This window comes from Acanthochromis polyacanthus, chromosome 11 (genome assembly GCF_021347895.1).
Source record: "Acanthochromis polyacanthus isolate Apoly-LR-REF ecotype Palm Island chromosome 11, KAUST_Apoly_ChrSc, whole genome shotgun sequence".
NCBI lineage: Eukaryota > Metazoa > Chordata > Actinopteri > Pomacentridae > Acanthochromis > Acanthochromis polyacanthus.
In genome coordinates, this window is record NC_067123.1 from 99,972 (window position 1) to 126,167 (window position 26,196).

The 26,196-nt window shown below is 38.7% G+C and overlaps 1 protein-coding gene and 1 long non-coding RNA gene across 2 annotated transcripts in view; one reads left to right on the forward strand and one right to left on the reverse strand.

The window, feature by feature from the left end:
- Positions 1-10,463, reverse strand: part of LOC127536066 (uncharacterized) — an 11,180-nt gene extending 717 nt beyond the window's left edge. Inside the window, exons 1-4 of the mRNA XM_051955463.1 lie at positions 10,226-10,463; positions 8,872-9,219; positions 8,400-8,635; positions 995-1,147 (exon numbers count right to left, since the gene is read on the reverse strand). Coding sequence (XP_051811423.1) covers positions 995-1,147; positions 8,400-8,635; positions 8,872-9,219; positions 10,226-10,265 — 777 coding nt within the window. The 5' untranslated portion in view covers positions 10,266-10,463. The remainder of the gene's footprint in view (positions 1-994; positions 1,148-8,399; positions 8,636-8,871; positions 9,220-10,225) is intronic.
- Positions 10,464-24,780: 14,317 nt separating this feature from the next.
- Positions 24,781-25,965, forward strand: LOC127536289 (uncharacterized). Its single transcript, XR_007945278.1, has 3 exons — positions 24,781-24,970; positions 25,169-25,198; positions 25,430-25,965. It is a non-coding gene; the product is annotated as an uncharacterized LOC127536289 (long non-coding RNA).
- Positions 25,966-26,196: the final 231 nt, after the last annotated feature.

Below are 26,196 nucleotides of genomic sequence, written 5' to 3' on the forward strand. Positions count from 1 at the left end.
GGATGGAGATGGCCCTGCAGGTCTGCCTGACAGTGACAGACACAGCCTGCCGTGACACACCGAAGGCATTAGCGGTCTTCCGTAGCCTTCCCTCGTCGCTCAAATAATAGAGCGTCATTGCTACCTTTTTCAGTGGGTCGATGGGTGTCCTCATGATCGTTGTTTGGCCTTCGATGTGCGGGCGTAGTTCCTCCATGAATGCCACGACAGATGTCCGGGACATGCGGAAGTTTTCCCTCCATTCCTCGTCCAGGACGACACCGTTCACAAAATTGTCCCACCAGCTACTGGTTCTGCCAGGTCTCACCCAAAACCTTCGCCTAGTTGTCCTGCGGGTCCTTTTCCGGGGTGTATCCATAAAGTGCCGTAATGTGTCCTCGATAATTGTTTGTTCAACTCGGTGGTGATTGAGAAGAAGGAGATTTTGCTGCAACAGGGATAGTAGGGTCACTCGCTTCATCAGCACATTTGCTACACTGTACGCCGCCATTGTTGTTGTCGTTGTCACGTGTGGCGCATGCGTGTCAATGAAGTTATGAAACTGCGCATGTCAATGAAGGTACGAAACTATGACGCAAGCGTATCTGAAAAGTAGCGGAGAGCCAGTAAACATGGAGCTGCTTATATGGCGTTTCAAAATCTTTCCACTCTGGAATCTGGTTTCAAAAATGATCGTTTACAGACCCCCAAAACGCCGTCTTCATGTGGATGATACGCAGATTCGTGTCTTCGTATGGAAATCCTTCCATTTTATTTATATGTTTACAAGATTTTTATGTGAAGTTACATATAAAAACTCTCTCCTCAAATAAACAGCAGATTCTTGCAATAAGAAACTGAATTAGCAAATTTGTCATTTTTATATAATATTATATCATAAACCCAACAAATAATGGCACATCTGCAGTATTAAGTGTGATTATTCGTATTACAACATCATCGATCCATATTTATAACTAACTTCATTGTTTTCCCACATATAAATGTTTCTTACTTTGCTTGCAGGAAAGCTGACAAAGCTGTAGTCGTCTGTGTCTTCAGCTCTGTTTGGTTTGGTGTATTTGGCGTTGCAGTAAATTGAAGATGTTTCCACAGGAGGAGAACTGATCTGTCTGTCCTCTCTGGTCTCATCATATACTCGACTGGACTGCAGGAGGAAGATGAAGATGAAGAGTTTAGTTTTTGTCAATCAGCTGCTTTCACAAACATTAATGAAGATCAGGAGTCTCATATTTACTGACCTCTGTAACTTCACCATGGTTGTTTTCTGCAGGAGGACCTGAAAAATAGAAAATAAAGTCCTAAAATGTCAGAGTAAGTTAAGCAAAGTTAAGTTGAGTGGTGTCAAGTTAAGTTAGAGTTTCTTTCTTGTGTAAGGTATTTCTCAATAAAAATAAAAAAGACAAATTACACAACATGAGAATGAATGCAGTGTCTAACAGAACAACAACATGTAAGTATGATGCATTAAAAATGAAAGTACAGCAGCTAAAATAAGGCCGAGAACAGAAAAGTAAGAAGTGATACTGGATGATACTGAAATAGTAAAGTAATATTACACATGATTATGAAAGGTGGTTTTCAGGAAATACAACCAGAGGAACTAAACTCAGTGCAAGAGGAGCTGTGACTCTGAAGATTAGTTAGGAGATAATAACCCACAGAACAACCACACAGTGTTCTGTTCTTTTTATTTATGCTGCTGATGGTCTCAGTTTAACCTCATGTATGCATGAAACGTTCAACACAAGACGGAACTGATACCATCTGGTTTCATGTTTATTTTTGCTCCATAACTGCCAGCAGTAGCTTCATTTCAGCTTTAAGTCACCAACAAACCTGATAACTGAAGACAGAACTAGTCTGAGGATTTTACTATGAGACTCAAAGTTCAACAAACCCAAGATTCTCACTAAAACCAAACTACCAGAGTGACACAAAGATTCAATCCAATCAGGTTTAGTAATAAAACATGTTTAACACAACCTGAGTTCTACAATAAAAAGATGTGACAGAAAACTGTGAGTCAGTGATCAGTGATGAAGTGATGGAAGCTGTGTGTGTTTCTGCAGCTTCACCTTTAGGTTTGGTGGATCTTCTCTTCTTGCAGAAAATCAGCAAAGCTATTGATATTATGAAGATCATGACAACCAGAACCAGACCCACAGAAAGCTGCAGATCTGCAGGAGTGTTAACAGGAGAACAGGTTGGTTTTACTCTGACACTTTGGTACACAGTTGTATGTAAAAGTTTACATCCACTTGTAAAGACCATCTATATATTCCCAATGACTCCCACAATTCTGAATTTTCTGGGGTAAAATCACTGAAACACACAAATCTTTGCAACAAAAAACAGTCATATATGTTACTTATTTCATAGATTTATTATCGGTCTTCTGGATATAAGACAAAACCTGTTGGGTCAAAAATATAAGTCACTCATTCTTGAGAGTTGGGACAAAACAGGTTTTAAAATTCTTTTTTTAAATCCACACTATATTATTTAGAGTTATATATTTCTGTAAAGAAAGGTCTCAGCTATTAAACCATGTAAAGGAACAGGTTCTAAATGAAAACAATTTTTTTTGAAAAACAAACATGTTTCCCTTTCAAACTTGATTTGTGTCAACTCCGTCAGACACACTAAGAAGTGTACAATTTTAATTATTCCAGTCCAACAAGAATCTAAAGTTCTGAATTATGTTGTAATAGGGTTTAGTTACTCTGATATGTAACAAAAAAAACATCATGTGAACTTAAGTTGTGATTTCACACGATTCTGAAAAGTCGAATTTCTAAATATCTTGTTTTTCAAATTCAGTTTTTAATTTTAATACTGTAAAAAAAACAATTCCTTAAATAATTAAGACATAAGAGGATGCAGATCAGATGGTCCTTTATTACATGAACAACATAAACTGAAGAAAGAATGAACATTTTCTGTCAAAAATTAGCAAAGTCTTCATCTGACGGAGTTGATGAAGAATTGACGGAGTTGACAGAAATTGAATATAGGCTAATATTTATCAACAAGTTCCAGTATAATTCAATGAAAATAAGAAATGTTGCATTTTCCTGAAATTAGAATTTGCGTTTTATATTTACAGTGGGTACAGAAAGTATTCAGACCCCTTGAAATTTTTCACTCTGTGTCATTGCAGCCATTTGCCAAAATCAAAAAAGTTCATTTTATTCCTTATTAATGTACACTCAGCACCCCATCTTGACAGAAAAAAACAGAAATGCAGAAATTTTTGCAAATTTATTAAAGAAAAACTGAAATATCACATGGTCAGAAGTATTCAGACCCTGTGCTCAGTATTGAGTAGAAGCACCCTTTTCAGCTCGTACAGCCATGAGTCTTCTTGGGAATGACGCAACAAGTTTTTCACACCTGGATTTGGGGATCCTCTGCCATTATTCCTTGCAGATCCTCTCCAGTTCTGTCAGGTTGGATGGTGAACGTTGGTGGACAGACATTTTGAGGTCCCTCCAGAGATGCTCAATTGGGTTTAGGTCAGGGCTCTGGCTGGGCCAGTCAAGAACGGTCACAGAGTTGTTCTGAAGCCACTCCTTTGTTATTTTAGCTGTGTGCTTAGGGTCATTGTCCTGTTGAAAGGTGAACCTTCAGCCCAGTCTGAGGTCCTGAGCACTCTGGAAGAGGTTTTCCTCCAGGATATCTCTGTACTTGGCCGCATTCATCCTTCCTTCAATTGCAACCAGTCGTCCTGTCCCTGCAGCTGAAAAACACCCCCACAACATGATGCTCCCACCACCATGTTTCACTGTAGGGATTGTATTGGGCAGGTGATGAGCAGTGCCTGGTTTTCTCCACACATACCGCTTAGAATTAACACCAAAAAGTTCAATCTTGGTCTCATCAGACCAGAGAATCTTATTTCTCATAGTCTGGGAGTCCTTCATGTGTTTTTTCAAACTCTATGCGGGCTTTCGTGTGTCTTGCACTGAGGAGAGGCTTCCGTCGGGCCACTCTGCCATAAAGCCCGACTGGTGGAGGGCTGCAGTGATAGTTGACTTTGTGGAACTTTCTCCTATCTCCCGACTGCATCTGTGGAGCTCAGCCACAGTGATCTTTGGCTTCTTCTTTACCTCTCTCACCAAGGCTCTTCTCCCACCATTGCTCAGTTTGGCTGGACGGCCAGGTCTAGGAAGAGTTGTGGTCGTCCCAAACTTCTTCCATTTGAGGATTACGGAGGCCACTGTGCTCTGAGGAACCTTGAGTGCTGCAGAAATTCTTTTGTAACATTGTCCGGATCTGTACCTTGCCACAGTTCTGTCTCTGAGCTCCTTGGGCAGTTCCTTCCACCTCATGATTCTCATTTGCTCTGACATGCACTGTGAGCTGTAAGGTCTTTTATAGACAGGTGTGTGCCTTTCCTAATCAAGTCCAATCAGTTTAATTAAACACAGCTGGACTCCAATAAAGAAGCAGAACCATCTCGAGGAGGATCAGAAGAAATGGACAGCATGTGAGTTAAATATGAATGTCGCTGCAAAGGGTCTGAATACTTCTGACCATGTGATATTTCAGTTTTTCTTTTTTAATTGCAAAAATTTCTACATTTCTGTGTTTTTTCTGTCAAGATGGGGTGCTGAGTGTACATTAATGAGAAATAAAATGAACTTTTTTGATTTTGGCAAATGACTGCAATGACAGAGAGTGAAAAAATTCAAGAGGTCTGAATACTTCCATACCCACTGTACATAGAAGTGGGTCCATCTATAGAGGTTGTCATCCAATGTAGTATTCAGTTTCACAACCAAATGCTGTGAAAATCAACACAATAGCTTCTTTTTTTAAAATTAAATATATAAATGCTGGGAAAGTGGCACAATAATAAGTAGATCAAAGGCTGAACACGGTCTACAAGTTAGAAGAGGAGGTTATACAGTATGGTTAAATAATTACTTTATGCTATATACAGTCATGGAAAATGATCAAACCACCCTTGTTTTCTTCAATTTATTGTTCATTTTATTTCCTGGTACAACTAAAGGTCCATTTGTTTGGACAAATATAATGATAACAACAGAAATAGCTGATAAGAGTTTAATGTAAGAGCTGATATCATACATTTTTTATGGTTTTCTTGATAATAACCAAATGACTTCAGTTCTTCCATCAATATCTATTCCACTGTTCTTCCAAAAACAGCTTTTAGGATTCCATGTTTTCTTTTCTGTCTGTTTTAGTCCCATGATCCACACAGGAGTTAGTACTGAATCATAACCATTGTTGCTGATGTCTTGTCATGCTCTCCATCAGCTTCTGATCACAGCAGACCATTCCTGTTGCACTAATTCTAATAATCTGCTTTGTTTTTGGGCTTGTGGTTCTCCATTTAGCGTTTGATGATATTCCACAGGGTTTCAGTTGGATTTAGATCTGGTGATTGAGCAGCCAAGACATGGTTCCAGTGTTCTGGTTCTCCAAGGGACATTGTCTTGCTGGAAAATCCAAGCCATTGGAGGCAGGAAGAGTTTTCCAGCTGATGGAAGAAGACTGTTTTCAACAGCAGTCCTGTACATGACCTGGTTCATTGGCCCTATTCCACCCAAACTGAAACTACCCCAGATGGTCACTGATCCACCCCATGTTTTACTGTAGGTGCAGACAGTCTGGTTTGTAGCTTCTCCAGGCTTCCTCCCATCCAGTAAGTTGTCTGGAGTGGACATCAACTGAAAACTGGATTCATCACTGAAGAGAACCTTCGCCCAATCATCAACAGTCCAATCCTTGTGATCCCAGCAAAGAGTAACCAGCTTTCCTCTGCCTTTCCTTGATGAAGGGCTTCTTCCTGTCCTGTGTGGCTTCAGACCAGCTTCAAGAAGTTGGTTTCCAACTGTCTTCGCTCAACAAGTCCCATTTCTCCCACAGGTCCACTTATTTTTAAGGTCCCTGGAGGTCTGATGACAATTCCTGACAGGAACAGATGAGTGACGGTCATCTGTGGTAGAAAAACGTTTCCTGACCAGCTAGCAGTTTGGTAGAACCATGTTGGGCTTGTTTTTCTTGGTGTAATGAACGGCTGTCTTGGAGATCTTCAGTTTTTTCACTGCCTGTCTCTCACTCGTGATGTCTGCCTTTGTGGCTTCACATAATTCTATAGTTTTAGGCGTTATGTGAGAGCTGACAACTCCTGAGTTGTGCTACGGCTTGAATGTCAGCAGGAAACCACTCTAGACCTTTTCATGTGCAGTGCTGCTGATGACATGAAATGTCCTCTTATAGACCCGAGAATGCAATGAAGCTTCAGTAGGTCAGATAGGACATAAAGTATGATGGAATCAGCTGTATTTTTGTCATGTTCATTGTATTCTTCAGGTAATATAGCTTAAGTGGTACCAGGCATTAAAATGAAGAAGTGGTCTTATAGTTTTTTCCATGACTGCCCTGAAATAACATTTTAATTCTTTACTCAGTTCACAAATAACCTTATATTAGCACGATAAGAGGTTCTGGGTGGATTTGCCAACTCCATCAGCTAACACGTCAACTCCGTAAGACAAGGAATCTGACGGAGTTGACAACAGGGCAAGTATTTCCCTCCAAAATGTGTATTGTACTCTGCAGCTAGCTGTTTTTTCCTCAGTTGCTAGCCGTCACAATAACCTCACTAAAATACTTAAATTCAGTCCACTATGGTTTAAAATAACGTAAAGACGATGTTGACATGGTCCAGCTGTGACCATAGGACTATTGACATTTTTGTCTGAAATATCAAACAATTTAAGATTTACCAGCGTCTGTGTGATCATGTTGCATTCAGCTTAGTCAGGAAGACCAAAAGAGGTCTTCAGGGATATGCTGACCATGCTATTGCCTGATTTCATGAGGTTTATTATCAAATCTGACGGAGTTGATTGAAACTGAGGACACAACTTTGACCACAGCTTTTTATGGAAAATACTGTTTGACATTCAATTCATGCATTGTTTTACATATTTATAACCCTTCAGTTTAATTTCATATATATGTATTCACAATTTTAGAGCTTTTAAATGTTTTTTGGGCAGATTGCTGTTGTGAACCCTTGCTGAGGACAAATACAGTAACATGGACTTTCTAAAGAATTTCCCAAAAAAGATGAACATGACTGCTAAAAAATAACTAAGGTATACACAGTTCCTTTAGATTTAACTTTGTAAGCATGTCAATCATGATGAATTTCTTCATGTTTGATGTAAATTAGACTTTGCTATGTAGGACATGTTTTGTCCCAACTCTCAAGAATGACTGACATACATCAGTTCTAATATTTGGTTAATTTTGTCCATTTCTACCTCAGTTCGGTTCTTTATTTCAATGTTCTTGTTTATCTTTGACTCCTCTGGACAGAATTGGTTCAGTTCAACTAAACTTGTTGTCTTTCTGACTCAGACTTGTTTCTTCATCAGTCCACAGGTTATTGATGGGTTTAAGTCAGGACTTTGGGGAGACCAGTCTAGAACCTTCATTCCAGCCTGATGGAACCATTTCTTTACCACGTCTGATGTGTGTTTGGGCTCATTGTCTTGTAGAAACATCCAACTGTGTCCAAGATCAACCTTCTGCTGATGGTTTTAGGTTTCCTGAAGAACGTGGAGGTGATCCTCCTTCTTCATTATTCCATTTACTTTGTGTAAAGCTCCAGTTCCACAGAGCATGATACTGCCACCACCATGCTTGATGGTAGGTTTGGTGTTTCTTGGGGTTAAAGATCTCACCTTCTCTCCTCCAATCATATTTCTCCTCAGTATTTCTTCACTCTGACCACAGAACTTTCCTCCAGAAGGTCTTTTCTTTGTCCATGTGATCAGCAGCAGACTTGAGTGGAGCTTTAAGGATCTGCTTCTAGAGGAAGAACTTCCTTCTTCATGGATCCTCTCAGCTCATGTTGATGTAAAACCCTGTGGACACTGACAGCTGTGTTCCAGCAGCTTCTCATTCATTCACACCTGCTTTTTCATCATTCTTGCTTGACTCTTGACCATCCTGACCAATGGTCTCTCAGCAGCAGGTGATAGTTTGTGTTTTCTTCCTGATGGTGGCAGTAACACAACTGGACCATGAACTTTATTCTGACAAACATATCACTAAACTCATAATTCAATTTGCTCTATGTATATTTATGATGGAGCAGATTTCATCATTCATTAATTTCCTCATTTCCAGAGGACTTTTAATAAATCTATAAAAGAACCCAAATATTTGATTGTTTTTTGTGACAAAAATTATTCGTTTAGATGATCCCATCATAAAATTCAGAGTTCTAGGAGTCATTGGAAACTAAAAACTGACTTCAAATTTATTTTTATTGAATTTATTTAACCTTTATTTTACCAGGAAGCCCCTTGAGATTAAAGATCTCTTTTCCAAGGGAGACCTGGAAATACCTGGATATATATGTGGTCTTTAAAAGTAGATGAAAACTTTTGGTCACAATCTGACGACGTACCTGAAGATGAGTCCGGCTTCCCGTTGTCTTCAGTAGAGGCTGATGGAGGTTTAGATGTTCCTGAAGTGGAGCTCAAACTCTCTTCTGTTGGTGTTGTTGCCGTGGAGGATGATGGGAGAAACGTTGACGGTGGAAAAGTTGGAAGAGTGGACTTTGGTTGTGAAGTGGTTGAAGCTGTAAACAGTGAAATAATCAGAATCCTGACCATACTGCTGGAAGCTGAACTGACAGGTTCATTAACACTCAGATAAATAGAATATATGAATATTCAGAGAGTCTGCAGGAGGAACACTTGGAGGTTTCTACATGTTTTACAGCAGAACTGATGGAAATAAGAACTAAAAATTTAATTTCAATACAGTCACACTTTCTTTACACTTTCAGAAACTGAAAGAAACTGAAAACCTCACCTGCTTTGACAACAATCTGAAAATCCTCAGATGAATCTGGAAGCAAAGACCTTCCCAAAGCACATCTGTACCAACCAGAGTCAGACTTCTTCAGCTGTTTGATGCTCACATGCAGAATATTATCTGATGGAAAAGTTTTGTGTTCATATCGAATTCTGTATCTGTCTTTCTCAGCTGTGTCCTCTGTTGTTTCAATGAGAATGTTTCCTTCTTCACATTTTTCCAGACAGAACTTCTTTGTGTTTCCGGAAATAGTGAATGGGCATTCAACTGTGATGTCTTCTCCTTCCATTACTGTGCGCAGGCCTAGATTTGAATTTAAAAGTCCAGTCTTTCCATCCTGCAGAGCTGTTTAAAAAGATAAATAATCAATAAATAAAATATCATCCTGTAACACGCTGCAGTCTGAAGATGATATATTTCTGTAAATTAAAGTAAAAACATTAAACCTCTTGTTTTTTTTGAAAAAAAACTGAAAATTCTCTTCAATTCTAATTCCAAACACCATGTGTGTATTAAATTATGGCTAAAATCATCCATCATGTCTTATAAATGTCATATTGTCATTTTAAACTAATTATTTTAATGTTTTTATATTTCATTATGGTTTCTGCTTCATTTTTTCCATCAGTCTTCACTTTTTCTGCTTCTGTTTATGTCTTCAGAGCTGCTATAATGTGTGAATTTACCTGATGATCAATAAAGTTTTTTTGTTTTTTTTTACAACTGAGCAAAGCAAAAGGAAACTGAGACACTGTTAAAGTCTCACCAGTTAAACCTACAGACTGGACCTGGAGTTTAGTTTGTTCTTTTATTTTCTGTCAGACGTCTTCATCTGCTGATTCTATCTTTACTGCTGAAGTTAAGTTTTAATGTGTTGCTTCACAACCACAGCTGCTGTCAGTGGTTTACTGTAATTCTGCAGTTCTGTTCCTCTTTAGCGTCTTTAGGAAATGATGTGACAAAAAAATGTTGTCGAACAGCAGCACTAAACGAGAGCATTTAACTAAGATGCAAAAAAAGAAAAGAAATCCAAATTAAGTTAATTCTGGAGGAAAACTTGAAGTGAACTAACAAAAGAGGTCATTTGCAGACTGACATGCATATTTGAATCCTTTAATGTCCTCACAGGTTTATATTTTAAGACATTAACCTCCAATAAACTGCTTGTTCCAGTGACTCATATCTGACTGTTAACTTCATGTTTAACTGCAGAAACCAACAACATGGAACAGAGTTCTCACTTAAAACTGTTCAATGAGGTGCAAAACTTCCTGATCAACTCTAAAGAAATGAAGAAAAATAAGTGTGAGAAGATGAACAATGAACAGACATCAGAAGTGACTGAACTCACCGATGAAGAGGAAACAGAAAAAAGTGTGGAAGACTTTCATGTTGAGGCTCTGATGCTTTAATGCTGCTTCTCTTCTTTCTTCTCTGACAAACCAGGAACTGCTCACTTCTCTTAATGATGGTCCCTCCTACAAACTCAGCTCTACACTCCTCCCCTCTTCTTTAACCTCTTTATTCTAGCGCAGAGTCAAAGTTCAGCTGTCCGTCTATACACACCACTTTCTATAGAGCTCATTAAATTACAGTTAATGTTCATTTATTGGCAGCGCTGCAGTTTTATCAGGTCAAACTGTTTATAGTTTAGAGCCTGGATTTCTACATGTGACTCAGAAAGACAACAAGCAACACAAAGGAACACATTTGGACAAAAATATGAAATTTTAAAGCCACAAATGGATGAAAAATGAAAATTCAGACATTGAGGAGACTCCAGAAACATTTTCCTGTCTGTCAGAACAAACTCACCATCTTTGACATGAACTTTAAACTTCTTTTGTGTTGTTCTTTTCCTACAAACATGTTCCATCCTCAGTCAGACCTGCTTTATACGTTTATCATTGTACTATATTTACATGTTTATGAAGAGCCAATATGAAGCTTTGAACCTTCTTGGAATATTTTCCTTTTTATGCTTTACAACATTTAATAGTGGTCAATATAATTTGGATTTTTGTTTTACAAGAATTTACCAAAAAAGAAAAATCAGCTAAGATCCAGGAACACATCCTGAAGATGGAGCCCCAAGGACGAGCTGCTGTGCAAACGCCTCAACAACAGAAGAGGAGACCCAACCGTCATAGTGTGATGTACCACCATCAGATACAGGAAGTGGCTGATGTCAGGAGATCCTCCCAGTGCCTGGAAAGGGCTGATCATGGCCACGCAAGATCAGGAACTCAGCATGAGATCCATAGAGGCAGAAATCTACCACACCAGCAGGACCCACAGTTCAGGACAAAGTAGTGTAAGATGCTGGCAGGAAAAACATGCATGGAGCACCAAAACCAAGTGGCATTCATCGTGAACAGGAACATCTGTACCAAGTATGTCCACGTGGAAAGTATCTCCCAAGGTTGGTGGAGAACGACCAAACCAAGATCCTGTGAGACTTCCAGATCCAGACTGACAGCATGGTGGTGGCTAACCAACCAGACATCATGTTGGTGGACAAACGGCAGAAGAAGGCGTTGGTCAAACCTCTGCAGATGATCCAGGATGCAGCAGCACGTCTGGTTTTCAACCAGCCACAAACAGCACATCACCCCGCTGTTCAGATCGCTTCATGGAATTCAAAACTCTGACGCACAAATATCAAAACTACAATGAAAACAGCTCCCTCCTACCTGAATAAAATCCAAAAATTCACCCAAAAAAATTAACCAAATTTTTGAAAATTTGTAAAACTTTGAGGAATAAAATTTCAAAAATTCCTTAAAAGTTTACCTTAAAAGTTTTGTAAAATAAATAAATAAATAAATAAAATCCCCCGAATTTGGCAAAAAATTCTTTTAAATATTTTCAAAAAAATTAACAAAAATATTTAAAAAAAAACCCTGAAAATATCTAAAATGTTTACATATATAAAAGTAAAACTTTTAATATTTTATTTAAGAACATTCACAGAAAATTAATTTAAAGTCTGTTAACTGTTAACCCTCCTGTTGTCTTCATTTATGGGCACCAAAAAATAGTGTTTCCTTGTCTGAAAAAAAAAAATTTTCAAAAATTCAGCAACAAAATTCCCCAAATTTCTGAAATTTGCAAAACTTTCAGGAAGAAAACTAAATTCCAGTAATTCCTGAAAAAATTCCCTTAAAAATTTGGTTAAAAAATAAAATCCCTCGAATTTGGCAAGAATATCTTGTCAACATTTAAAAAAAACGAGTAAAAATCTTTCAAAAAAAAAAATCCTAAAAATACCTAAAATCATGGCATATATATCAGTAAAACTTCTAATATCTTCTTAAGAACATTCAGAAAAGAATCTACCAAAATCCAGTGAATTTCTCTGGATTTTGGTTGATTTTTATGTGAATGTTCTTAAGAAACATTTTTCTTTCACATTTCTTTTTTCCCACAGATCATGTTCAAAAATGGTGAAAATGTGGAAATTTTCACTGTGAAAATATTTTTGTTTGCCACATTCTCAAACCTTCAGGGTCAATTTGAGCAGCAGGACGACACGAGGGTTAATAAAAACCTGCAGCATCACAGCAGCAGAAACCATCAAAGCTTCTGTAAATTCAGAGTGATGCTTGAAAACTAGAAATACTTTATAAATAAAAATACTCTATGTTCTTCTACACAGCTGACTGCTCAACTGTTCCACACAGATTCCAGGTTTATACACTGGAAAAAGGAGACGGAGCATCTGCTGGATGTATTTGGGCATCTTGTAATCATTGAAACAACAGCATGGTGTTGTGAACCAAAGTAGAACACTACCACATTTAATCTACATTTTATGGAGAGAGAACACATGAACGTGTTTGGATCATGATGGGAGTTTTCTCCTGACTTTGTTTAGAATTAACATCTACCAGAAGATCAGACGCTTCTGCACAGATTGCAGGATTAAATCAAACCAAACGCACAGATACACTCAATACAATAATGTCTGGGCTCATCACAAATAAATCAGAACATAAATAACACAACCGTTTGCTTTCATCTGTCTGAGTTATGGCAACTGCAGAAAAAATAGGTTCAACCAACAGGCTAGACTGAAACAGAGGAATTCTATTTTCCTCTGCAATCAAAGGTGTTTTTATTACCAGTACTGTATCATTCAGGTCTACACTCCCTCCATCCAACAGAAGGTTCCTGATCCAACCACCTCAACAGGGCCGCTGATAGCTGGACTCTTCTCCTCTGTGGTTCCCTGGTGGTGGAACAAGTTCCCAACCTCCCAAAGTCCCTCTCAGTCTTTAAGAAAAGATTAAAACCAGCTCTTCACTGAACACATTTGCACCTGACAGAATGCAAAATGCAAGAAATAAAAAACTCCTCTGACCTTGTGCACCGCCTGCAGACACCACGCTCCTGTTATCACACCTGAACTTGTTTTATGGCTCTTATCCAGGTTGTTTCCTCCTGACTAGATCCTTGCTGGTGTTGGATCTACTCTCAGATGGATAAAAGCATCTGCTCAATGAAACTGGTGATAGATGTGACGATACTGAGTGACGGCAACATCAGAAAGAAAGACCACGAGGAGCTGGAGAAGTACTGAGGGCTGAAGGATTAACTGGGAAAGATGTGGGGAGTGAAGGTGAGAGTGGTGATGAGAGCATCGACCCACAATCTGGAGAACATCTGAGGTCTTTGTCCAGAAGAACCCAGTCTGAGGAACAGCAAAAATACTGCAGAACCCTCAGACTTTACTGATTTTAAATATTAAATCATGGTGAACATAATTTGACTTCCTTTTTGAAGACAGATTTACACAAAAATCTAAACATCTACAATGTTAAAGTGAAACCAGAATTCAACAAACTTGTTTTCAAACTTGTCTTGGTCACAAACGGCCACTAGAGGTCAGCAGCAGCATCTTTATATTTATTCAGACTATTTACATGTTCAGTAAAGGTAACTGTTATGACTTTATTTGAGAAAATGATGTTTATTTACTGAGTTGATAATTCATAGAACACGGTTAATGTGGGAAATTAGTAGGTTAAATAAGAATGCACTTTTATTTGAGTGTTCACATAAATCGTGAGTCAGTTGAACTTTGGGACTCTATTACCCATGATGCTTGGGTTCAAGCAAGGAATTCTGGGAGTCTACAGCGCATACAGGAAAAAATGTTTAGTTTATGCTAGTTCTATGAGCTGAAGCTGCTGTTCACTTTGTATTCACTAAAGCAGTTAATGAAACAGAAGTTCAGACTCTTGTCTATTTTTTTGAACGTCACTGTGGAAGCCACTACAAATACAGACTAAATTCAACTATAGTTCACCCCAGTGTCTTTTCATGATGTGAAGGCGGCTATAACGCTTGTGTACAATTTATGGTCCTTAATCAGAGGCTCTGTACTGCTGTGCATTCTGATTCATTTGCTGCTAGTAAAGAATTTCACTTGAACATGATGATTCTGAGAGTTATTGGGAGCAGCTGGGACTCCTCTACAGAAGAAACTTCCTAACACCGACCAATCCTGCACATCCTGGCAATCCCATCAGTGATCCAGCACAGCTCTATTTGTACATTAGACTGGCCAACCAAAGGAGACACACACAGAGCACAGAACAACATTACACTTATCTATATGAGCGCAGTCGTAACAACATGAAGTCTGGTCACAACATAGAATAGATGTAGAGTTAGTAAAATCAGCCCAACCGCTTCACATTAGGCTAAAAACAGACATTATGCTGCCTTATAAAAAGCAATATCTGCCAAAACCACAGCAAATAATGGGCATAAAGCCACCATTGACAGCCTGGTGGGATAATGAAATCAGTGTAATAGTGACTAGTTAATGCTGCACAGTGAGATGAGACCAGAGTATTGCTAGTTCTGAAGTGAGCATGTGCAACGAGACAGGAAGTTAGAAAAGAGCATCAGAGAATAACAGGTCTGTATTCACGGAATGAGACGTTACTTTCAACCTCCTGAAGCAACATTACTCTCAACTGTTCATTAAACAACAGAGCTGATACACACTAAAAGCCCCGATAACACCCCAATAGATCCAGTAAAAAAGAAAGAAAGAAAGAAAGAAATGCCAATGATAAGCATTCTTCAGGTAACAGGAGGATTCTGTTTATGTTCTCTGAGTTGTGCTGCTACATGAAGGCGTTTCCCCCTTCAGCTTGTATGGAACGTCATCATAAGAGTCCACCTGGTGATAGGAAGCTATCAACCTGTACTCAAAGAACTGCAGTCTGTTTGGTTTGATACGGAGAGAAGCTGCATCTGAGATGAAGAACAGTCAGAATTCAGGTTAGACTTCATCAATGTATGAAACCAAAAAGACAAAACAGCTCACGACATCGCTGAAAAGATTTAAAAAATAAAGGAATTAACATCACAAGAGCAGTTTGTAGCATCTTTATACTGTTTTAACTCCAACAGCTGCTGAGTAAAGTTAGCATAATGACAATTTAACCTCAAAGCCGGTGTAGGAAAACACAACACTTCAGCTGAAAGCATAATATCTGCATTGGTTTTAAAATTCACCAAAACTACATGAAGCCTTAAAAACAGCATTAGTGACTTTAACCAACCTCTTCATGATTGTGTTACTGTGGAAATAAAAGCAGATCTTCTACAGAGTGATGCAGAGGGCTCTGACTTCTGTGTCACCTGGTTGATAGTGACATCATCAGCCTGCAGTAGGAGTCTCCATGTCTTTGATGGCATTAATGGCACGGAGATTGAGCACCAACCTCGACAGTGAAGAGTGTTGGTGTAAAGCTGGAGGGAAGACAAGCTACAGCATCAACATCACAGTAAAAGCTACGTTTGAATTAATGCAGCAAAGTTTGTCATAAAGTCAGCGCGTGTTTAACACGACACAAATATGAAAGAGGACGATGGAAAGACGCCGTGGTCCTGGAAAGTCCTGCTCTTCCAGTGATGGAGGGAGAAGCTGAAGAAAGAAGATGAACTCCAGACGGACTTCAGGTCAGCAGCAGCTCCTCACAGAACATGAACATCCACAGAGTGTCCAAGTCTGATGAAGGACTCTATAGATGGATCATCTCAGGAGGTGGAGAATCAGCAGAGAGTGGACTGACTGTCAGAGCTGAGACACAACAAGGTTTCAAACTTTCTACTTTTCTTTATGCCGTGTTAAATTCCCTCTGTACAACTCTCCAACAGCATCAGAAGAAACGTTCACTAAACTCAGTTTCTAGAAGCTCCAACAGCAGATTTTCTTATATTAACATATTATTGAAAAGAAGCTTAAAAGGACATTTGAATCTGAGGATTATTCTGATTTTCTGTCTTTACAAGTCGTCCTCTAGATGTAGTTTCATCTGTATCTCACCACCAACACATTCTAAGTTATTTCCTAAAAAAAAAAAAAAAAGGTCACAAAGATCCAATGTCATTATCTTAGTGTGAAGGAGTTTAAATGAAAATTTGAATCTGAGGTTGATTCTCTTTCTTCATATTTCACTTCTCAAGCCGTTGTTTAGACTTTAATTATTTCATTCATTTCTTTCCTCCTGATGGTTAAACCGCTTCAGCAGATGCTTATCACAGGCTGTTGTTTTGTTAAAGAAATAATAATATCGAAATTCAACTATTATTGAAAAAAAAATATATATCTAAATGATAAATGAACATAAAATAAAGGCCAGTCATTTTTGCATTCAGTACAATTTGTTTCCTGTGAAAATCACTCTGCAGAATTTGCAAACTGTCTCTTTACAGAAAAGATGAAATGCATTTTGGATACTAAGGCTACATAATGCCTAGTTTGATCTCAAGTGAAATCACTCACTCTCAGTGATCAGCAGTAAAATCACAGCATAATAACCTACATTCTGAAAATGTTCACATTTAATGCATTATCTTTTTACAAAACATTATGAACACCCTGAAATGTCTTCAGAAAAACCAGTTCCACATCAACAGTACTCTGCCTCAGTTGATCATTTACAGGGCATTGCAACTGTTAGATCACAGTTTATCTTCAAAGACACAAAACATTCAGTCACAGCGATCTGGAACTGAAAAATCTACTATTTTACTTTATTATCAGAACAACTTGTCAATGTCTAGAATTTTTTACATTTACAATGTTACATATTAATTTGCAGTTAATGTCTTCTCTGTAGTTCTTATCCTTTGCAAAGTCGTCCCGTGGGCCCAAATGGACCTTCTGGTGGTCCAGTTTTGGTCTGTGAGCCGTACATTTGACCCCCTGGTCTGTAAGTCATAATCCAGTGTGTGAGTCTGTGGAGAGCTGGAAGAGTGGACTCCATGCTGCTGGGAGCTCCTCAGCAAAGAGAAACTCTTTGTTGGTGTGTTCAGTTCAGCTGCTAGCAGCTCATGGATCACTTAAAGTTCTGTCATCACACAGTACTTTGGTTCAAACTTCACAGCGTTCCTACCATGTGTTTGTCTAAAAGCTCTTTTAAAAATCCCCCTGCAGTTTTATTGTAGTTTTCCTGAACACTCTTTTCTTCTTCATGTTGGTCATCAGTCTACCTTAATGTTGCTTCTTTTCTCTTTTATTTCCTTTGTGATTTCCAGTCTGTGATTCTATCTGCACATTCTCATTTCAAAATATTTTGTTGTTTCCTGACATCTGTTCTGTTGTAGAGATGCTGTGTGTTGGAACAACAAAGAGGAATGGAGAGGATTTCATCAGATATTACAGACTGTGTTTATGTTTTAGTTTTTTGTATTTTGACACAGCAGAAGGTGAAGTCAGGGTGAGAATAAATAGTGCAGCGGTTAAGGAGAATATTTGGAAGAATTGTTCAAATTGTGATAAAAGTACCAAATTTTGCAGATGCATAGCCAAGACCATTGGTAAGCAGAAAAAGGAGAGCTTCAGCAAAAATTAAAAGATTAAGGGGGTGGATTCAATGTTTTATTTAGGGTACTCGGTTTTTAGCAAGAAATATGCATTGTATTTATTTTGTAACTATCTCTTTGACAACAACAAAAACAGGGCTAAATGTACTTTGTAAATACTTAAAAAGTGTTGACAATGTAGAAATGACCAATAAAAAATATTTTAAACTTTCAGAAAAAAGTAACTAAGCACACCAATTATTTAATTGCCATTCAAAAGTTTTATTCAAGGAATTAGCAAAGGACATCTTTTACACTAGTGAAGCATGTTGGAACATATATAAGCATCATCATTATGAATGCAAAGGACAATATTTATTCTCATAAAGTGGATACTACCGCTATTGTGTTTCTAGAAAAAGTACATGCCAAGTTTGTAATCAATGAATCATCTTTGACAGCAGTTACAGTAATGATAAATTAGCGGAACACTAGCTTGCATAATGCAGGTATTGTCTCACATTGTACAATCATTACTTTGAATCTAAATGTTAAAGCATGTATTTTTTTCAGTGCAATGGTAAGAACCATAATAACATAAACAATACAGTATTATTCGCAAAACAGTTAAACACTTACAGTTTAAGATGGCAAGAACAATAATGACATACAAAGAATTGGCAAAACAGTATAAACACAGTTTAAGAGCTCTAATGCCTTGTATCACATTCTTTCAACGTCTATACTTGAAAAAAAAAACTTACAACTGAATACATCTGTTTATGACTGAATAACATGCATTTTTTTTAGTTTGATACTTGACACTGTGTGTAGTTGGTTTGAGTCAGATTCATGAAGCATGTTCAGAGTTCCTGTCTGCTGCAGCTGCCAGAGCAACCACAGAGAGCAGTGCACTTGATATTAGCTCGCACACATTTGCATAGTCCCTTGCAGGCTTTTTTACATCCACAATGGATAAGTTCATAGCATGCTTTACTAGCTTCTGGCAGATCTGTCCACTTTGGGATCCATCCTTGTTTGGTCTTCTCCCAACCCCAGTCAGCAGGTGATGGGAGTTCTTGCTGAGCTGCTAACGTCTGACCCCAAACATAAGCAGCTTGATACACTGCTCTCTTGATGTGCTGTTTTAGTGCTCCCTGGGTGGGAGGAATGTTCTCCAAGTCCTTGAGCAAAGAGACACTGACGGGCTTCATTGACACTGGATGCCTCAGATGTCTTTGCATGGAGCAGCACAACAAATCGTTTAAGCTGGGCAACTGTATCTCCACTGATGTCTGCTGGATACGTTGATAGCCTGGTGAAGACAGATGATATCTCAGGAAATACTGTCCAAATATCCCATGCTGTTTTCTTTCCTCTGCCTGCAAATGCTGATGTGGTGTCACATCCAGTCAGACTGTGAAAGAAAGGTAAACCAGAGGATTTCACAGACCGCATTGCAGATGCAATAGAGTGTGCTGAGATGTAACAATAGTGTTTCCCAACACCAAATGCTATCCATAATTCAAGCACTGAAAGCCTTTGCATTTATGATATTGCAAGGACAACTACATCTGTGTCAACTGTCCTTATCAGCATTTTCTTGTGGCCTTCACTTGCAGCATGTGCTGCATGCAGCAGCATGCGCGTATCAGCCTCTTCCTGATTACAAGGTTCAAGGGCTGTGATGTTCAACTCACTATTGAACCATTTTCTATAATTATGCTAAGTCTGTACAGAAAATGGTTCAACCAGCCCTGAAGAATAACATTATATTTGAGATCAAGAAGTATAACAATAAACTGAAACCCTTTAAACCAAAATTTAATGTTTAAGGACAATACTCTAAAGAGTGAAATGCATGAAAAAGACATAGGATTGTTACATTTAATTTACACAGCTATAAACTGTGCAACAATTGGATGAACAGTCATGTATAATGTAGGCCAAATGTTACTGATATGGTATAATTCTTAACTGTTAAGTATTCTGTATATTCAAAGTTTAAACTGTGTACATTTTGAAGTATTTATGCTGCAGAACCACTATTTTTTTTTTAGCTAAACATGCTTAAAATCCCTCTAATCAATAGCTGTCTTCCACTTGAAGGGAAAATAGGCCACCAATTTGGCTATATACACAGTGTTAAATGATTTTTATAATATTTAACATATTAACCGATACCCAATATTTAATACTTAATCTACCCCTGAAATAATGCAAATTTCTGGTGAAGCTCTCCCTTATGTGGAAGACAAGGGTTCAGGCTGTACTTGGTCCAAGTTTGGTACTTTTATCATAATTTGAACAATTATTCTCTTAACCGCTGCACTAAAATGAATGTGTTTCTGGGAGCCATGAGGAAGTTTGTGCTCAGAAAAACACCAGATCCTGAGAAGCAGCTCTGCCTGAAACACGTCCAACCAGTCAGAATGCATAGTTTAACAGTGAAGGGATGAAGGTGTGGCAGCGCTCTGAACACTCTGATAACAGACAGTAAGCAGCGTCGCTTCACTTCACTTACAGTTTTTCTCAATTGCTAAAACACTAAACTCTATTGTCTGAACCAAATTCTCAGTTGTCTGAACCCACTTATTGAATCAGTCACTCTTTTGGCTAAACCATCAGCCCTTTTCACCTGTTTAGACACACCTTGTCAACACATTGTCATTGTGATGCACCTGTGTTGCATAATGGTGAGCACAGGTGGCAAAAGTCAAACACAGTTAAAGCTCAGGCGTCACCGGTTGAACACAACAACTCAAAATTGATCACACTTGTGGCTCATGATGTGAGGGTACATATAAGCCAGAGCACTGGTTTGTGAGGCACTACAATGGATAGAAATCTAAGAAGAGGAGCATGGATACGGCATGACAGGGGTTTTTCCTCCGTTGCCTGGTCAGAGAAAATGTGTGCTGTGATGTAGATGAAGTCCTGTGGCCTGACCCAGTACAGAGAAATGATGCTGTGGCAGAGTAATGCATTTCTTTTCTTTGGACTTCATTTGTAATTCTTTGTGTTTTATTTTATGTACAAGTGCTACATGTAAATGCACAGGATTTCAGTTTTTTGCAAATTCTTTTTTCTATGTACAAGTGTTACAAATGTCCAGGTATTTAGTTTTGCAACATGCATTTAGCCTAAATAACCATTTATTTCTACCACTTCATGTCCTGAGCATTGTGTTTTCATTTTTTCTATGTAGTGTTTAGTGACTGCTCAGTATTTAATTTAGATTGATTTGAGGCATGATTTGACAGAAAAGTTCAGTTTTGAGCACAGATTGAACTGTTTTGGGGTGAAAGTTTGGTTCTACAAGAAGACTCCGAGGTTTTGTGAATGTAGCTTGAAAATTGGGTTTTGTGTTCACAGTTTAGGGAAAAGGAGAGCAGCTTTCCAGGAATGTGTCTTAGCAATAGAGGAAAACTGTAATTGTGACAGCAGTGTTGGAACAGTGTCCCAGTTCTGCTTCCTAGTGTTCACTCTCTGAAAAATGTGTGCTATGAGTGAAAAGTGTGTTCAAATGAGCAAAAAACATGTTAACGGTTTTGCAAAAAGAGTGCAAGAGTTTTGGATACTATGTGCAAACCATGAATAGTGTCCAAATTTTGGACACTATTCATGGTTTAGTTTTATTAGTTTTATTGTAGTTTTCCTGAACACTCTTTTCTTCTTCATGTTGGTCATCAGTCTACCTGAATGTTGCTTCTTTTCTCTTTTATTTCCTTTGTGATTTCCAGTCTGTGATTCTATCTGCGGCGTAGTGGTTAGTGCTTTCGCCTTGCAGCAAAAAGATCGAATCCCGGGGTGGGCCTGGGATCTTTCTGCATGGAGTTTGCATGTTCTCCCTGTGCATGCGTGGGTTTTCTCCGGGTACTCCGGCTTCCTCCCACAGTCCAAAAATATGCTGAGGTTAATTGACTACTCTAAATTGCCCGTAGGTGTGAATGTGAGTGTGATTGTTTGTCTGTATGTGTAGCCCTGTGACAGACTGGTGACCTGTCCAGGGTGTCCCCTGCCTTCACCCGAGTCAGCTGGGATAGACTCCAGCACCCCCCATGACCCTAGTGAGGATAAAGCGGTGTATAGAGGATGGATGGATTCTATCTGCACATTCTCATTTCAAAATATTTTGTTGTTTCCTGACATCTGTTCTGTTGTAGAGATGCTGTGTGTTGGAACAACAAAGAGGAATGGAGAGGATTTCATCAGATATTACAGACTGTGTTTATGTTTTAGTTTTTTGTATTTTGACACAGCAGAAGGTGAAGTCAGGGTGAGAATAAATGAATGTGTTTCTGGGAGCCATGAGGAAGTTTGTGCTCAGAAAAACACCAGATCCTGAGAAGCAGCTCTGCCTGAAACACGTCCAACCAGTCAGAATGCATACTTTAACAGTGAAGGGATGAAGGTGTGGCAGCGCTCTGAACACTCTGATAACAGACAGTAAGCAGCGTCGCTTCACTTCACTTAATGGACGTTTTACTGGGAGACGAGTCCAAACCTGCTGTGGTCAGAAAAGAGTGGACTGGTGGCTGAGAGCTCAGTAAGTGAACCTCTGATTGTTTTCATCAAGTTCTCAGTGACGTGTTTGGTTTAGCTGCAGTGATGGTGAATGTGTGATTGTTGGAGGTGTTTGCTGCTTTCACACAGAAACAGGACGGTCACTGTGAGGGTTAAACTCTCCACATGATATTAATGGATGATTATTGCTGATACATTCATGTGGAAGTAGAATTTCTCTGCTGTATGTGGTGGAGGTGGAGCTCAGTGGAGCTACTGTGGAGTTTAGGACAAACATTTGATCTGTTTCTATTTATAGTCAGAAGTTTTGTATAAATGTTGTTGTAATGTATCAGTTACTTAGTTACTTATCTAGTTAGTACTCAGGTATTTTCCAGACCTGAGGACTGAGCTGACTTATGGAAGCATCATGAGAGTCTGTCAGGATCATGTGATGCTTCCAGAGTTTCCACTTCCTCCAGGCAGTGAGGGTTCAGTGTCAGACCTAAAAGTTCACCTAGAACGTCTTCAACAATGTCACCATGTAGCAACTAATGATGTAATAACAGCCAATAATGTAATGTCTTCCAATGACATCATAATTTTGGCCACATCAAAGGTAAATAAATCCAATAAAGTAATCATTTCCCAATAATGTAATAAAGTTTTTGAAAAAATAAAGTAATAATATTTTGCCAAAAATGTAATGTTATTACATTAATGGTCTAGCATAAAGAAAAAAATCCTTTGAAGATTTAATAACTGCAGCCAATAATGTAAAAATAGATAAATAGGACTGGATTTCTTCTCTTTTATATCAGAGAAGCACTTGTAGAGAGCCTAGAACGAGACAGAAGATGACTGTTTTATTAATATTATGAAGCTCTACAAGGCTGCTGGACCAACAGTCTAAGTTTACACATAAAACACATTTGGAGAGGACAGCTGATGGATGAAAGCCTGGATTCATCTCAGTAATGTAGTTTTTGGAAAGTACAAAGTTAAGGACATTTACTGGAAGAAGTAGTGTCCATTTTCTGTTGATGTTTTCCTCTTAGTTCAATGTGTAAATAATACTTGTCAGTGTTTTGGAGTTAAACACAATAATTCCATGACGCCTGCCTCGTCTCTCATTTCTCTAACTGCACATCCTGGCTTCCTTTCCTGGTATCTTAGTTCCTCCCAGCAGAGTGGAGGAGATGCATCTTCATCTCATGCTGTCAGTTTAAATCCACATCAGTTAAATATGAGCTGTGTCACAGCTGCATCACCTGTCCACTGTTTATTAGAACTTCCACTGTGTTTTATGGTCTGTCAGAGGAGCACAACTGTGTTCATGATGAGTTTAGAGTTTGACTTTTAGTTGGAGTCACAACGTGGTTGAATGTGAGCAGAATGTACAGACGTCATTCATGTTGATTTTGGATTTAACATTTATTTTGTTGGTGACAGGTTTGTGTTTTCTTGTATTGTTCTTTTTGACTAAAACATTTCCTCTAAATATTCCTAGAACTTGTCAGAACGTTTCCTGCCAGCTGGGATGTTCCGTCTGTAACGTAAATCCAAAGATGTGAGCAGTTCTGATGATGTGGGAGTTTTGTTCTAATGCAAAGCAACCTGTCAGCTCACAGTTCTTCAGACTTTCTACCTCCACCAGCAACATTCATTCAGTTTTATTTACAGACATTTGATTCAGTTTTATGTTCACACTTTACATAATGAGGTGAATTTATACAGAGAAACTGATTCTGAAGTAAATATTAATGGAATATTTCCTTAAATGTAGTTTCTGCATGATCAGATAAACACTTTTACTGTAATGAAACTTCTTACCAAATGTTCTGTAGTCTGCAGCCACAACAGAGACGTTATAGTTTGTTGTTTCAAATCAAATTTAATATTGAAAAAGAAAACACAACTGATAACAGACAACACTGGCATCAAGATAAAACAACAATAAAACACAATTTGAAGAAATAAATCAGAAAACTCTCATTGAAAATCATCAGAATACAAAACAGAAATAATTGTGAATATCTGTGTTTTATCTTTCAGTTGAACTTTTCTCACAAACATTTTTCTTTCACTGCCAACACAAGTTGTTTTATGAGACATATTTCAATTCCAAGTTTTCTTTTCACTGACAAACTTCTAGTATTCTGATTCTGTTTGGACCCAGAAGTCCATCACTGTAAATTCAGACCTTAATAAAAATACGATGAGACAAAAGAGGGTTTGGGGGAAAAACGATGAGATGTTGAGTTTGGATGTCAGAACAAGATGGAGGCTGTGATTAAAAGATTAGATTTAGAGTCTAACAGTGAACTGAATGCAGAGTTGAGGCTTCATTCTCAGAGTCTACATGGATGTTAAAGTCAGGACTTTATCTGAAGTCAATCAGCTGAGAACTCTGAGAACTCAGATAAAAACTCAGAATACAACAACCAACACAACTGGTTTTTGTGTTTTCCAGTTGGGTGTGAGAGACTCAAAGTGAGGCTTTGAAACGAGTTCTAAGTTCAGCTTTCAGGTTCATTATTAAGATGATTATTGAGTCTGACTGTACTTGTATTGAAATAAAGCTGATCTGACTGGGAGGGTTGATTGTGTGTCTGATATGAGAAGGATAAAGAGCTGACCTCTGATCTGTGCAGGTTCAGACTGGTTTGTGCTTTGAGCTGTTTGGTTCCTGCAGAGCTGAAGAAGGACGACGGTGGAGCTCAGGAGAGGAGCAGAAAGCTGTTGGACTGCAACAAGTTGAGTAAGTGGACCTTTGATTTGTGTTTGTCGGCAACAAGCTGCCGTTTGTCTGCTGCTGTGGACGTCCACAATCAGCTGGTGGGTCGCTGGTCTGGGATGAGTTGATTGAGAAACAGAATGAAATGTTCAGATCCAGTCAGCTGTGTGTTTGACTGAGACTGAAGACTGACGGCTGAACTTTGTGTATTTGTGTCCTCAGGTGGCTGCAGGTTTTCACCAACATGGAAAGGTATGACAGTCAGCTGAGCCTCACAGTTGTGTGTGAACTCTGGATGGAGTCCAATAAAGAGATTTAATGATGAAGCTGCATCCTGACAGCAGCTCCAGCAGGATGCTAGTCTGGACTCTGATTTATGACTTGGTGTTGGTGCTGCTTCAACTTCCAGCTGTGTTGGTTGTTGTCAAGCTGCTGGTTTGTGCTGCACTTACTGAGCTGCTGGTTTTCATGTCTGTGTACCAGGATCCATCAGAACCCAGGACCAGAACCAGAAACAGGACCTGGACCTGGACCTGCACCCAGCTGTGTGTCCTTTAAGAGCGATGACTCAAAGGAATTTTTTATTGACTTTAAAGGAGATGGAGCTCCTGCTGCTCAGAGGTAATTGATATATAAATGCTGTAACTGTATAAAATGTCAGTGAATCAGTTTTATTGTCTTCATGAATGAATCCTCAAACACATGCTGAGTCTTTGTCACATCCATGGAAATGTTCCTGTCAGAGAGGAAAGAATGGATGCTGTGGTTCTGTGGTGAAGCAGCTGCAGGACACCAGCTGATCCAGCAGGTGGCGTCTTTGTGCTTTGGCTCAAACAGAGTAGACAGGAAGCTGCACTCAGGTTTCAGGTGCTGCTGGATGGAGGAGGACAAATACCAAACAGTGAACACTGCTGTGATGTCCTGGAGAGACATTTGTCTTCATGGAGGTTTGTGGATGCTGGTTAGGGATTGTTGCATTGACAAAGTGAAGAAGTTGTGCTGTGGTCAGTGAACTTAAAGCCAGAGGGAAGAAGTTTGGACTTTATTTCTCTGTAAACTGGTGGTGTGTTTCTTATCTGATTAGTTTTGGGGCAGTTTCTCTGAGTTAAGATTGATTAACGTATTGATTAGTCCTCATTAGGGCTGTAGGGTTTGTGGTAAATGTCTTTTCCATTTTTTTCTGATGGACATTTGTTTGATTGATTTGATTTGTGATGTTATTGTAAAGTCAAGCTTCAGTTAAATGTTGA